Source organism: Microcaecilia unicolor, chromosome 2 (genome assembly GCF_901765095.1).
Source record: "Microcaecilia unicolor chromosome 2, aMicUni1.1, whole genome shotgun sequence".
Taxonomy (NCBI): domain Eukaryota; kingdom Metazoa; phylum Chordata; class Amphibia; order Gymnophiona; family Siphonopidae; genus Microcaecilia; species Microcaecilia unicolor.
The window spans coordinates 615,026,187-615,042,103 of NC_044032.1; the positions used below are offsets into that span (position 1 = coordinate 615,026,187).

Here is a 15,917-nt window from a genome sequence, read left to right on the forward strand (position 1 = left end):
GAGGAAAGGAGGAACAGGGGTAATATGATACAGACGTTCAAATACTTGAAAGGTATTAATCCGCAAAAAAATCTTTTCCAGAGACGGGAAGGCGGTAGAACGAGAGGGCATGAAATGAGATTGAAGGGGGTCAGACTCAAAAAAGATGTCAGGAAGTATTTTTTCACGGAGAGGGTGGTGGATGCTTGGAATGCCCTCCCGCGGGAGGTGGTGGAGATGAAAACGGTAACGGAATTCAAACATGCGTGGGATAGGCATAAAGGAATCCTGTGCAGTAGGAATGGATCCTCAGAAGCTTAGCCAAAATTGGGTGGCGGAGCAGGTGGGGGAAGAGAGGTTGGTAGTTGGGAGGCGAGGATAGTGGAGGGCAGACTTATACGGTCTGTGCCAGAGCCGGAGATGGGAGGCGGGACTGGTGGTTGGGAGGCGGGAAATACTGCTGGGCAGACTTGCACGGTCTGTGCCCTGAAAAAGGCAGGTACAAATCAAGGTAAGGTATACACATGAGTTTATCTTGTTGGGCAGACTGGATGAACCATGCAGGTCTTTTTCTGCCGTCATCTACTATGTTACTATGTTACAAATAACAGAAGAAATACCAAGTACACTAATGTAACAGAGGCTACAGAGTTGATATTCAGCATGGTTTCAGTGGGCAGGAGGCCGTTGCTCGCTTATATCAGACTAAGGGCCCTGTTTACTAAGCCGCATTATAGGCGTCAGCCGTTTTAATGCATATTAACCATGTAGGCGCGTTAACAGTGTACGTGCCTACAATATCCCTATAGGTGCCTACACGGTTAGAGTGCGCACTAATTGTAGGCATGTTAAAAATGCTAATGCGCCTTAGTAAACAGGGCCCTAAGTGGGCTGTGTATGTTAGTATTTGGCAGCCCAGGCCTGACTTTGGATCCAAAATGAGATAAAAACGTACAGGCCTTTAGCTGTTATCTGAACTCTGAAGTTCCAGCATGCTCCTGAGCTATCGGGGCACACCATGCAGAAAAATGAGGGAGGAGCTAGGGTGTAAAAACCTCAAAAACAGGACACAGATGGCTTCACAGGAAACAACAGCCAGGTGCAAGGGAATTGCAAAGGTTTGTGGTTAAAGCTAAGATTTGAAGCTATTCATTAGCATAGCCAATCAGTGTTAACCATGACATAACCTAGATCCAATCATATGTGCTTGCTGTCATATTACCCATATCCTGAGTAAACCTATAAAAATCAGTGTACTTCCTGCTTCAAGTTAGAGAGGGGAGGCCATGGCTACTCTCTCTCCATGGGAAACAAATGCAGCACCTCAGAATTGGTAAATTACCCAATTGCTTTCCCATGTATACCCTTGAGTGGTGAAATATATCACATAAGACTAATACCCAGACAGCACCTGTGTGCAGCTGGGATATTACATTCCTATAACCAATTGATTATACATGCCACTTGTACATTCCTTGGTGTCTCAGATATTAAAGTGATTTCAAGTAGAAATATCCTGTAATAAGCTTTGGGTAAGTAAAAATAAACTTATAATCTTTAGAACTAAACTATCTCTCCTTCTCCTTAATTTCTGTTGATAATCCCTAGGTTTGGTTAAAGAATAAGTGAACTATTCTGTTCAGGGATGGAGTCAGTTCTACTACTACTACTACTACTACTTAACATTTCTAGAGCGCTACTAGGGTTACGCAGCGCTGTACAATTTAACAAAGAGAGACAGTCCCTGCTCAAAGAGCTTACAATCTAATAGACAAGTGAACGGTCGGTCCGATAGGGGCAGTCAAATTGGGGCAGTCTGGATTCACTGAACGGTAAGGGTTAGGTGCCGAACGCAGCATTGAAGAGGTGGGCTTTAAGCAAAGACTTGAAGATGGGCAGGGAGGGGGGCTTGGCGTAAGGGTTCAGGAAGGTTGTTCCAAGCATAGGGTGAGGCGAGGCAGAATGAGCGGAGCCTGGAGTTGGCGGTGGTGGAGAAGGGTACTGAGAGGAGGGATTTATCCTGTGAACGGAGGTTACGGGTGGGAACGTAAGGGGAGATGAGGGTAGAGAGGTAGTGAGGGGCAGCAGACTGAGTGCATTTGTAGGTAAGAAGGAGAAGCTTGAATTGAATGCGGTATCTGATCGGAAGCCAGTGAAGTGACCTGAGGAGAGGGGTGATATGAGTATATCGGTTCTGGCGGAATATGAGACGTGCAGCAGAGTTCTGAACAGACTGAAGGGGGGATAGATGGCTAAGTGGGAGGCCGGTGAGGAGTAAGTTGCAGTAGTCCAGGCGAGAGGTAATGAGAGCGTGGACGAGAGTTCGGGTGGTGTGTTCAGAGAGGAAAGGGCGAATTTTGCTGATGTTAAAGAGGAAGAAGCGACAGGTCTTGGCTATCTGCTGGATATGCGCAGAGAAGGAAAGAGAGGAGTCAAAGATGACTCCGAGGTTGCGGGCAGATGAGACGGGGAGGATGAGGGTGTTATCAACTGAGATAGAAAGTGGAGGAAGAGGAGAAGTGGGTTTTGGTGGAAAGACGATAAGCTCGGTCTTGGACATGTTCAGTTTCAGGTGGCGGTTGGACATCCAGGCAGCAATGTCGGATAAGCAGGCCGATACCTTTGCCTGGGTCTCCGCGGTGATGTCTGGTGTGGAGAGATACAGTTGGGTGTCATCAGCATAGAGATGATACTGGAAACCATGAGATGAGATCAGGGAGCCCAGGGAAGAGGTGTAGATTGAGAAGAGAAGGGGTCCAAGGACCGATCCCTGGGGAACACCAACAGATAAGGGGATGGGGGTGGAGGAAGATCCATGAGAGTGAACTTTGAAGGTGCGGTGGGAGAGATAGGAGGAGAACCAGGAGAGGACAGAGCCCTGGAACCCAAATGAGGACAGTGTGGCAAGAAGTAAGTCATGATTGACAGTGTCAAAAGCGGCGGATAGATCCAGGAGGATGAGGATGGAGTAGTGGCCTCTGGATTTGGCAAGGAACAGGTCATTACAGACTTTAGAAAGTGCTGTTTCTGTCGAGTGAAGAGGGCGAAAACCGGATTGAAGCGGATCAAGGATGGCATGAGAGGAGAGAAAATCAAGGCAGCGGCTGTGGACTGCGCGCTCAAGTGTCTTGGAGAGGAAGGGTAGGAGGGAGATGGGGCGGTAGTTGGAGGGACAGGTAGGGTCTAGTGATGGTTTTTTGAGGAGTGGCGTGACTACAGCATGCTTGAAGGTGTCGGGGACAGTTGCAGTGGAGAGAGAGAGGTTGAGGATATGACAGATGGAGGGGGTGATAGTAGGAGAGATGGTGTTAAGTAAGTTGGTGGGGATGGGATCAGAGGAACAAGTGGTGCATTTTGAGGAGGAAAGAAGGCGGGCGGTTTCCTCCTCGGAGATATCAGGAAAGGAGGAGAAGGAGGTCTGGGTTGGTTGGTTGAGGGAGAGGGTTGAAGGGTGAAGAGGAGGAGGTGGCTTGGTAGTGAACTCAAGGTTGATCTTTTGCACCTTGTCGCGGAAGTAGTCAGCCAGTGATTGAGGAGAGAGTGACGGGGGGGTGGGAGCGGAGGGCACTTTGAGGAGGGAGTTAAGGGTGACGAAGAGACGACGAGGGTTAGAGCTGAGAGAATTAGTCAATTGGGTGTAATAGTCCTGTTTGGCAAGGAATAGTGAGGACTGGAAGGAGGATAGCATGAATTTGTAGTGAAGGAAATCTGAATGGGTGCGAGATTTCCTCCAGAGGCGTTCAGCAGATCGGGCGCAGGAGCGAAGGTAACGGATGCAAGGGGTCAGCCAGGGCTGGGGATTAGTACGCCTTGTGGGACGGGAGGTGGATGGTGCAAGGGTGTCCAGAGCAGAGGAGAGAGTGGCATTGTAAGCGGAGACAGCCTCGTCAACAGACTCGGAGGACATGATGGAGGGGAGGAGATTAGAAATACTAGATGATAAGGTGGGAGGGTCAATAATCTGGAGATTCCTGGAAGTAGTGGTTAATGTTGGGCGGGGCTGAGGGGGAGGGTGAAGAAGTGTGAAGGTGATCAGGTGATGATCAGAGACAGGAAGAGCTGAGGTGTGGAAATTGGAGGGTGAGCCGGAAGAGGAGAGGACGAGGTCAAGGCAATGGCCATCACGGTGAGTAGGGGTGGTGGAACAAAGCTGGAGGTTGAAGGAGGATGTTAGAGTGAGGAACTGAGAAGCGTGAGAGTTGGACAGGTCATCAACGTGTATGTTGAAGTCTCCGAGAATGAGGGATGGAGATGAGGGTTCAGTTCTGAGATGCAATCAGCCTTCTCGAGGTTCTCTCTGCTACTAGACAGCTGAACTGCAGTACCAGGCAGAACCTAGGGGACATTTAACCCCAAATTAATTCAGCTGGCCACCAATATTCAGCAGCACCACTAAATATAGGCTCTAAACCAATGGTCCATCCAGCCCAGTATTCTGATTTCCAAACAGTGGCCAAGACAGGTCACAAGTACCTGGCAGAAACCCAAATCGTGGCAGCACTCCATACTATAAATCCCAGGGCAAGCAGTTGCTTCCCAAGTCTGTTTCAATAGCAGAGTATGGACGTTTCCTCCAGGTATTTGTCCAAACCTTTTTTAAACCCAGATATACTAACTGCTGTTACCACTCCTCTGGCAAAGAGTTCCAGAGCTTAACTATTCGCTGAGTGAAAAAATATTTCCTCCATGTAACTTCCTCTAGTGCCCATTAGTCTTTGTACTTTTGGAAAGAGTGAAAAATCGATTTATTTCTACTCATTCTACACAACTCAGGATTTGCAGATCTCAATCATATCTCGCTTCAGCCATCTTTTTTCCAAGCTGAAGAGCCCTAACTAGCCTTTCCTCACCACCGTCGACTGAATATTGACTGGTAAACTTTCAATTCTGAAAGTGTTTTGATTTTTTTTTTTAAGTTTGAAAATTTCCCAAAGTGACAACAAACAGTTATTTTTCTCTGTGATGCAGAGGCCTCAGATTTTACTTTAGGAATCCCTATTTGAATTTTAAATGTAGCAATAACAGAAACGCATAAATTATTCAAGAAAGATGTACCTGTATAAAGGAAGACAATATAAATGTGTGTTTCTCTATAAGTTTTGTATGAAGTACTCCTTTCTCCATATTGATCCTCACTTATTATAAAAAAATATGCCACGATTTTACAGAGAAAAACAACTGATTGCCAGGAGTCTGATGAGAATTCAGCCCATACTATTTTACAACGTATTTAAAGAGACGAGTCTCCTGTGAGGAGACAACAGATTTATTCTGTACCTGACTCTTGCTATCATCATTTATTTTAAACCATATAAAAAGACAACCAGCAATTCTTCCTTTTTTGGATTCTCCACCGACTGCCCATGTCTCGGAGGCTGCTGTCTCATATGTGGTCTCATTAGGGTATCAGCAGTGTCAGCTTGGCTGCCATGGGATCCTCACTGCAGCAGGAATCATGCACAGGCTTGTTATGATCTGGCTCCAAATAAGCTCTTGAATACATTCAACATACAATATTTTATGGCACTATGTTTCTTTTTTACTTTTCAGAATTTTTATTGTACACCACTGTGATGGTCCCCTTAACAGCATTATATTAAATCCCTAAATAAACTAACCTAAAGAAGCAGGAGTTGGAATATCAACCAGCTCTACAAGAGTCAAAGCATTCAGGGATTTGGTTACAGAAGAGACTTTCAAGGATTAAAGAGACAGTACAGTCTCGATTATCTGACCTTTGCTAATCCGACCATCCGGCTTATCCAACAGTCCCCCAGCCCCCTGGTGACATCATCATCAGGCTTATTTTTGAAATAGAAGGGCGCCCATCTTTCGACACAAATCGGGAGATGGGCGTCCTTCTCCCAGGGTCGCCCAAATCGACATAATCGAAAGCTGATTTTGGGCGTCCTCAACTGCTTTCTGTCGCAGGGACGACCAAAGTTCACGGGGGCGTGTTGGAAGCATAGCGAAGGCGGGACTGGGGCGTGCTTAACACATGGGCGTCCTCGGCCGATAATGGAAAAAAGAAGGGCGTCCCTGACGAGCACTTGGCCGACTTTACTTGGTCCATTTTTTCTTGCAACCAAGCCTCAAAAAGGAGCCCGAACTGATCAGATGACCACCAGAGGCTAATCAAGAAATGTATTAAGTTATGTCCAATAAAAAAGGTATCATCTTATTTTCTTTTCCATGTTTTATAGAGTAATATTTGTAACTAAAATAAAATCTACCCTCACACGTTTTCTCATTCCCTAAGCCCAACATCTCCCCACCCAAACACACACACACACTCTATCCCTGTTTCCAAGTTCCTCTCCCCAGCACACTCTCTTCCAACTCCATCCAAACTAGTCCCAATCTCCATCCCCACCCTCCACCATCCTATCTCATACTCTCACCTCTTCAAGCTGGCTTTCCCCACTTTTTTTTTTTTAATCCTCCAAGATTTACTTCATGGATTTGTGAACAGTGGCACCCCTGGAACAGCTGTTCTGTTCTTCTGGCACCACAAGACTCTCAGTGAGACTGAACTGCTAAGTGCCCAATCTTCTGCACTGCTCTCTCAGTCTTTATGGGAAGAAGTTTAAACAGCATGCAAAATAGTGCAGGCAGAAAACTGAATAACTAATATGGGCCTACAGCACCAAGACTCGAAAAGGGGGGAGGGGAAAGAGTTAGGGTGGGGATCCTTGGGAGTTACCATTGGCCCCAAGGCCTTGCAATGAAGAACAATGGAATAGAGAATAAAGTCTTGATAAGCGCGTTCATGCACACACACACAGATATGTTAAGAATGCACGCAGAGAAATAAAATGCACTTTGTTTTGAGATTTTTTGGGGCTTATTTCCCAATTTTTTTTAGTTTTTTAAAATTAAATTCACACATTCATGTTAACAAACATTTTCTAAACTAGCATTTGAACTTTTTAATGCACAGGAATCAATTGCACGCATGTTAATTCATAAGTTAATGCATGTTAAATTGATTTTGCGTGCACTACTGCATTTTATGGTAAATCGCTTTAATGCCTTGATTGTGTTAAGTGGTATATAAAATAATAAATCAAATCAAAGGCACCTTAACAAACCAAATACATGTTCCTAATCTAAATGTAGATCGATAGATATCTCATTTACTGACACACAGAGTGGATATACTGTTATGGGGTAATTTTATAAAGAATTGTCTTCATGTACGGCCTGTGTTATATCCAGAAAAGACCTTTTATAAAATTGAGCAGTGATATATATGCTTCTAACTATGGGCCCCTTTTACCGCCGCCCGGTAACACGTTTTAAATTTTTTTTAAACAGTAAATGTCCGTGCATTAAGCCGAGGCATTGGTGCTTGTCCATTTACTAAGTTACTATGTTAGGATTAATGGTTAAATACAAGTCTGAGCCCTTACCGCCTCCAATTTAGGAGTTGGTAAGGGCTCTGGTGGTGTCTTGGCGGTAACAGGGCAGCGCACGGTGCTGCCTGATTACCACCAGGCATGCCCCTGGCGCTAGAAAATAAAAATGTATTTTCTAGCTCCGGAGTTGGCACGTGGCAGAGGCCGGGTCTACTTTCCACGACACGCAGTGTATTGAGCTCCAGTATTCAATGGGTTTTAAATTCTCTGCGATGCTGATTTACCTGAACCATATTGACCCCTGAAGAAGGCCTTGTGCCGAAACACGACCCATGTAGGGTCATTTAGGTCAGTTGATTTTGGCGAATAAACTTTTTGGACACTCTTACTCCTTGTCTGCCTTGGTCATTTGGAATTTGCTCCATTCACCCCTGGTTTATTTTTGTGCTTACCTCGCTTGTGGAAGTTGTGGGCCCCCCTTTTCCCCTTTGTTCACCTAGTAGGGCCGATTTGCCACATGCCAATGCAGTAGTAGCCCTACCGTCATTTACTAAAAGGTCTCCTATGTGTTGTTACATGATACAATGTATTTTTATGCACATTGGGTTGCAGGTGTTCCCTGGGATGTAATTTGGGCAGAGCTGGGGTGGATTTTGCAATGTAAGTGCATCTTTTGTAAGATATCCATGTACACACATAGAATACATGCATACACTTACACCGACTCTGCAGTACACCACAGCAGCTCATCTGGGTGCCTAACTGCCTTTATAAAATAGGCTTTTTTTGGACATTATGTTAGCATTCTGTTATAAGATCATACCCTCAATGAAGGGAACATTCTCAATATTGGAATATAGCCAACAAACAATGTAACACAACACACAGGGCCCTGTTTACTAAGCCACGCTGTAGGCGCGCTAACTTTTTTAGTGTGCGCTAATGATAGAGACACCCATTATATTCCTATGGGTGTCTATAGCATTAGAGCACTAATTTTTACCACGCGTTAAAATGTTTGCGGGCCTACAGCGCAGCTTAGTAAACAGGGCGCATAGGTTTGAACAATATTTTGAAATGGTTATACAGGGAAATTTTCCTAAATTACTTCTCTTGTGATGTGCTTCTTTAAAGCAGGAGAATGAGTATTTCATTTTATGCCTAGATGATTCAGATAGCAATACAATAAAGTCACTAAATAAAATGTCCTTCTTAATCTTAATTTAGTTCCCCTTCTGGTGAAGATACTGCTTAAAGACACAGCCCTCAGTTTCCTGCAAGCAATGGCCAGAAATTTATGCAGCAAAGCTTCTGGAGGAAAAGTCCATAGCTTGCTACTGAGACAGACATGGGGAGGCAGCTGCTTGCCCTGAAATTGGTAGCATGGAATGTTGCTAATAATTGAGTGTCAGACTTGTGAGTTCTTGTACCAAGTAGAGCGCTGCTGAGCCCGGTACTCGGACCAGGTTCTGCTTGGCGGCTGGACAACCCCGGGTTTCACCTGTGCTGACCGCCGTTCCCCAGAGGTTGAGCCCCTAGATGCGGGCGGCCTGCAGGACTTATGAGATGGAGCTGGAAGGGTATCGGCCAGGCAGGCAGCAGGCAGGAGAGTAATCCAGATACAGGCAATGTCAATAGGCAAACAACAGGCAAGAGAGAAATCCAGGTACAGGCAAAGTCAGTAGGCAGGCAGCAGGTCAAGAGAGTAATCCAGGTACAGGCAAAGTCAGTAGGCAGGCAGCAGGTCAAGAGAGTAATCCAGGTACAGGCAAAATCAGTAGGCAGGCAGCAGGTCAAGAGAGTAATCCAGGTACAGGCAAAGTCAGTAGGCAGGCAGCAGGCAAGAGAGTAATCCAGGCACAGGTACAAATCAGCAACGAGGGACAAAGTAGAGAAGAAGCAAACTACTGAGCAAGTAACACCTACCAAAGTAGAAGCCAAAGCATGGAGTCCAGGAAGAGCTCAGCTGATAAAGTGCTGGCGTCTGACATCAGCAGGAACCAGCAGGGAGAAGGAGCACAGCCATAGGACAAGAGCAGGGGGAGGAGGAACCGGAAGACCAATAGGAGAGAAGCAAGGGAAGTCAGGCGGAGGGAGAGCAGAGACAGGTGCATGGAAGCAAAGCAATCAAGGAGCCTGCAGCCAGAGAAGAACTACACACACATGGCTCAGGGCTGTGCCAGTCAAGTGTGCGTGTTGACGGGACCCTGTGCAGCCCGAGGACGCTGCTTGCATCGAGGTAGGGGACATGACATTGGGTTTCTGCCAGGTAGTTGTGACCTGGTTTAGCCAGTTTGGAAATGGGACACTGGGTAGACGGACCATTGGTCTGACCCAGTATGGCTACTCTTATGTTATGTTCTTATTTGTAGTTTTATTAACCTAAAGTCATATTGCAACATTTATTTTTTTGTTTTCTAGGGTATGAAGGATCTTAGTGATCAGTTCTGGAATAGAGTATGGGTGTGGGGAGGGATCTTGCTGATGGGAGTAGGAGAGGCAGAGATAAGATTTCTGGGATGGGGAGAGAGGGGACCAAGGACAGGGTGAGAAGAGAGGGAGATCTGAACAGAGGAAAGAAAGATCGTGAATAGGGGAACCTGGAATGAGGAGTAGGAGATCTGGAATCAGAAGAGGAAGAATCCTGATGCTGATCCCTTCTCTCACTCATGCACATAGTCCTTCTTCTATCTTCTTACTTACACATATACTTTAAACCACTCCTCTTCTATCAGACTCCTCCTCCTTTCACCCTCTGTCATCACTTCTACCCTAACAGTGAAGCTCTCCCACCTTCAATCCCCAATCAACTTTAACATATGTAGGGAAATTCTATAATGTACATGTGAACAGTTACCATATCAATTATGCACATATTCATTAGAAAAATATCATATATGTACATATATGCACACATAGGTGGAATTTTCGCATATGTATCTAAGGGGTATGTTTACTAAGGTGCACCTGTAAATTTAAGGTGTGTTAAACGCTAACGCACCTATACATTTCTATGGGCGCGTTAGCGTTTAACGCGTGTACACCATTTACGCACATTAAAAACGCTAACGCGCCCACAGCACCACTTTGTAAACCTAGCCCTAAGTGCTTTTGTGTAAATATGTGCATATCTTAGCGCATATTGTACAAGTAAGCCTATACAAGGTGGTGTTTGGGCAGAGCATGGGTGGGACTCACACTTATGCACAGAACTTACAGAATGCTATAAGTTAAGGCGGAGATTCGATATATGGTGCCTGGAAAATCCGCGCTTAAGCATAATGTATAAGACTTAGGCATGTTATATAGAATATGCTTAGTTGATATCCTGGCACCGAAAACTTCGCGTATCCATTTACACCAAGGATAATGAGGCATAAATCCCTGCGTGCAAATTTATGCGGACTGGACCATATTTTATAACAACACACGTAAATTTAGGAACACCCATTTCACCGCCTACAGCCACAACCCTTTTGAAATGCGCACTTTAGAATTTAGGCACAGTTCATAATAGCATATGCTTAGTGAGTTATGTGCGTAAATTCTAATTATTGCCAATTAGTGTTCATTATTGCTTGTTAAGTGCTGTTAACAATGCTGTTTGGCTGGTTAAGCCAATTAAGTTACACACATTGTTCTGGAATACGGTTAGATTTAGGCGCAGAACGCTAGGTGCGATATATAGAATCCAGCAGTATGTGCGTATCTCTGGCACTTAGGCACACACACACACACATATGTCAGGTGCTTTGCCTAAATTATAGGTGCATATTTTCACTATTTAACTAGTATTCTATAAAGAAACTTGGTGCCTATGCTTCTTCAGAGAATAAGCTCCTATCAGGTACCCTATTTATAGACGTGCTCCCTAAGGGGGCAATGGTAACACAGGGGGCCCTTTTACAAAGGTGCACTGAAAAAATGGCCTGCGATAGTGTAGACGGGTGTTTTGGGAGCGTGCAGAATCATTATTCAGCGCACCTGTAAAAAAATGGCCTTTTTAAAATTTTTGCTGAAAATGGACTTGCATCAAAATGAAAATTGCAGTGCGTCAATTTTGGGTCTGAGACCTTACAGCCAGCCATTGACCTAGCGGTAAAAGTCTCATGCGGTATCCGGGTGCTAATGACCTACACGCGTCCGAAAATAAAAATTTTCGGACGCGCGCCATAAATGAAATTACCACAAAAGCCACGCGGTAGTCAGGCGGTAACTCCATTTTGGCATGCGTTGGGCACACGTAGAAGCTTACGTGACTTAGTAAAAGGGCCCACAGTGTCTCAAGCCAATTCCTCATCTGCCACCTGAGGCCAAAGTGTCGCGGGTTGTGATGAATGGTTCAAAGTGCAATGTTGGATATTCCAGGTAAGCATAATTTAAATTTTCAACTGAAATGGGAACTTTTTGGTTGAACTAATGTTTGATTCCATGTATGAGAAGGCACAGTGTTTTATGGACAGTATTTTATGGACAGACAAGAAATATCTAATTTTTCAACACACTGTGAAAATCAATTGGTTTGCTGTTGCACTCAAAAGGTAAATGATTACAAACATTGAAAGGGTCTGGTCAATTAGGAGATGTTGGTGGCCTTGATAAGGTCCCATGCCAAGATATACTGATACCCTTTGCCACATTATAATAATATTTCTTCAGACAATATCATTTCATTAAAACATTTTTCAATGAGTAATTAGATTCACAGAATTTCAGTAAAAGGATTTCTGATTCTTGTATTTGTAATCTGTTTGATTCTGTTTTTTGTTTTTGCTGAATGTTTTTAATGAATGTTTTATTGTAATCCGCCCTGGATAAAGGCGGACTAGAAGAAAATAGCAAATTTAATAATCTAAATCTAATAATTTCATTAGTGGTATTGGGGTTTTTACAGATCCTGCTTGAGTAGTGGATGACATTATTCAGATAGCAGGACTCCTTTATTTTCAGCACAGGAGAAGGACAGCAGGCGGGAAAATCAAGTGCCTGTGAACTGCTTTCAAGCACCTGGAAAGAGAAATTACATATTTTTTCCAGCCTACATGCCACCTAGGGCCCTCTCCATCTTACTCGTTCACCAGCCCATTCCCATGTAAAGCATACATGCTCGTTCGTCTTACTCACCCGAAAAGGAGTATTGATTCGGCTAACGAGGGTGTCCAAGATATACACATTCTCATGTTGGTGCAGGAGGATGAATCGGAGGAAGATTTTGAGGAGAGCTGGCTCTGAGATGCTGCGCAGAAATAAATCCAGGTACGCTGTCGTAGTCATCACCTCCTCCACAGTCACCTGCACCCAAGCACATGATGAAGTAAGCATACAAAAAAAATTCCATGTTACTAGTAAACATTTTCTAATTATATGATAACCAACAAATCCCACCTGAAATTTATTTTATCTTTAAAAGTATATGCCCATTCCGATTTCAATAATCATTGCTCTGGACTGTTATATTTGTGGTTTATGCCAGTGGTTCCCAAACTACTCCAGTCTAATTTGCAGGGTCAAAGAAGAGCAACAAAAATGATAAAGGAGAGAGGTAAGGGCTCTTCAACTTTGAAGAGAGACGGCTGAGGTGGGATATGATTGAGGTCTATAAAATTCTGAGTGGCGTAGAACGGGTAGAAGGGAATCGATTTTTCACTCGTTCAAAAAGTACAAAGACTAGGGGATACTCAATGAAATTACATGGAAATACTTTTAAAACAAATAGGAGGAAATATTTTTTCAAGCAAAGAATAATTAAGCTCTGGAACTCTTTGCCGGAGGATGTGGTAACAGTGGTTAGCTTATCTGGGTTTAAAAAAGGTTTGGAAAAGTTCCTGGAGGAAAAGTCCATAGTCTGTTATTGAGATAGACATGGAGGAAGCCACTGCTTGCCCTGGGATTGGTAGCATGGAATGTTGAAACTAATTGGGTTTCTGCCAGGTACTTGTGACCTGGGTTGGCCACTACTGGAAGCAGGATACTGGGATAGATGGACCATTGGTTGACTCCAGTGTGGCTATTCTTATGTTCTTAAGTTCTTAATATGCATGAGACCTATCTGTAAAGAATAAAGACACAGTGGGGTATGTCTACTAAATGGTGTTAAGCCCTAACGTGCGATTAGCAGATGTGAAAATGCTTACTGCAAAGCGTGTTAAAGCGTTTTGCAGTAATATTTTTCCATGTGTTAAGTGCGCATTGGAGGACATTCAATAAACAGCACAGAAACTTAGGCACTGAAAAAATTCAGTGCTAAGAATAGCAGTTAGTGCAGATCTTGTGCCTACTTTTGGACGCCGGACTTACGCCTGCTGGAACCTGGTAGAAATGCCGGCACCCAAGTTAGGCACAGTTGGGCAGTGTTCTGCAATTCCGCATACAAATTTTTGGATCGCCCCCGACATGCCCATGGCCACACCCCCTTTGAGATATGCATCATGGGAGTTAGGTTAAGCCCTCATAGAATGGCACATACCTAGATGTGGGTGCAAATTTTAATGAGTGCCAATTAACATCTATAGATTGGTTAGTACTCAATTACTGATGGTTTAGAGCTCATTAAGCAATTTATTTGCACTCAGATCACGGAAGCACACTTGAAGTTGGGCGCGCAACTTTGGGCACCATATGTAGAATCCAGGGGATTATGTATATTTATTTATTTATTTTTTGGAGGGGGCATTTGCACTGGCTAACTGGTTAGTGTGTCCATAAGGACAACTGAGATTATGTGCACTGACCATCTCCAATTTAAGCAGTTACTTAAGACCTCTTTGTTTGTGGAGGTTTTTATGTGAAGATGGCTGATATTGAGATGCAATTCTGACTTTATGTAGGCAATGGCTGTGAAAACATCTTACCTTGATATATGAATTATTTATATTTTATTGATTTTATTGATTATGCTGTTGTATGTATTTTGATGCTTTGTATGTTCTCTTATCAACTGCTTTGATATATGCGGTCTTTAAATGTGCAAAATGGGAAAATTAGGTTCTTACCTTGGTAATTTTCTTTCCTTTAGTCATAGCAGATGAAGCCATTACATATGGGTTGTGTCCATCAACCAGCAGGGGGAGATAGAGAGCACTCAACTTTTCACAGTGCCTCATGGCTAGCCAGCTCCACTGCCTCTTCAGTATTTGAAGCTTCCAAAGCAGTATGGCAAACCGCAATGGGAATAACATGAACTTTCCTCACAGCGAACGATGGCCCCTTAACAAGGGCATGAACTCAAAAGGAGGGAATGAACACATCCTCCTGGAGGGAATAAACTCGTCCTCCTTATTGTATAACTGGAGGGGATACACGCAACCTCCTGGAGGGAATAAACTCATCCTCCCAAAACATAAACTGGAGGGAATGGACTCATCCTCCTATAAGTGAACATGAATCCTGAAGACTGTTTTCCAACTTTCTCCCAAGGAAGGAACTTCAGGAAACAAGAACAGAACCTGAAACAGATTCACAGCATACAGACAATCATACAGGGAGGGCTCATGGCTTCATCTGCTATGACTAAAGGAAAGAAAATTACCAAGGTAAGAACCTAATTTTCCCTTCCTTGTCATCAAGCAGATGAAGCCATTACGTATAGGATGTAACAAAGCAATCCCTATATAGGGTGGGAACAGGTCACACCACGCGCTAGCACTTGTGCTCCAAAACGCGCATCCCTCCTAGCAGCCACATCCAGCCTGTAATGTCGGGCAAAAGAGAGCTTAGAAGCCCATGTTGCTGCACTGCATATATCTTGACGAGAGAGTGCTCCAGTTTCAGCCCAAGAGGAAGAAATCGCTCTGGTAGAATGCGCCTTAAAGGCTACAGGCGGAGACCGGCCAGCAAGCAGATAAGCTGAAAAGATAGTTTCTTTGAGCCAGCGGGCAATAGTGGCTTTAGACGCTGGAGACCCTCTGCGAGGACCCGATAGCAAAACAAACAGATGATCATAGATCCTGAAAGAGATAGTAACTCGCAGATACTGCAGCAGAGTCCTGCGCACATCCAACAGGTGCAACTGCCCAAAAGATTCTGAAAACTCCTCCTTATAAAAGGAGGGCAAGAAAATAGGCTGGTTTAGGTGAAATGCTGAAACCACCTTAGGCATGAAGGAAGGCACGGTCCGAACCGTGACCCCGGACTCTGAGAATTGCAGAAATGGGTCTCTACAGGACAGCGCCTGGAGCTCTGACACCCGTCTCGCCAAAGTAATGGCCACAAGAACAACAGCCTTTAGTGTCAAATATTTCTCCGATGCTCACCGAAGCGGCTCAAAAGGAGAAGCCTGCAGGGCCTTCAAAACTAGCCCCAGGTTCCAAGCTGGACAGGGTGCTCGCACGGAAGGCCGGAGCGGAAGCACCCCACTAAGAAACCGTGCCACATCTGGATGAGCAGCTAAAGACACGCCTTCAACCTTACAACGAAGGGAGGCCAACGCTGCCACTTGCACCCGCAGGGAATTATAGGCCAAGCCTATTCGTACACCATCCTGCAAAAAGTCCAGAATCGGCGAGACAGGAGCCCGCATGGGTGTGATCGCTTTTGAAGCACACCAAGACTCAAACTGGCGCCAAATCCTGGCATAAGCCA

The 15,917-nt window shown here is 44.5% G+C and overlaps 1 protein-coding gene across 3 annotated transcripts in view; it reads right to left on the minus strand.

Annotated features, from left to right (window-relative positions):
* FAM160A1 (family with sequence similarity 160 member A1) overlaps nucleotides 1–15,917 on the minus strand; it is a 315,919-nt gene that overhangs the window by 58,636 nt on the left and 241,366 nt on the right. For all 3 annotated transcript variants that reach the window (XM_030191647.1, XM_030191646.1, XM_030191648.1), the window contains exon 6: nucleotides 12,462–12,629. In XM_030191647.1, the coding sequence (XP_030047507.1) occupies nucleotides 12,462–12,629 (168 nt within the window). The remainder of the gene's footprint in view (nucleotides 1–12,461; nucleotides 12,630–15,917) is intronic.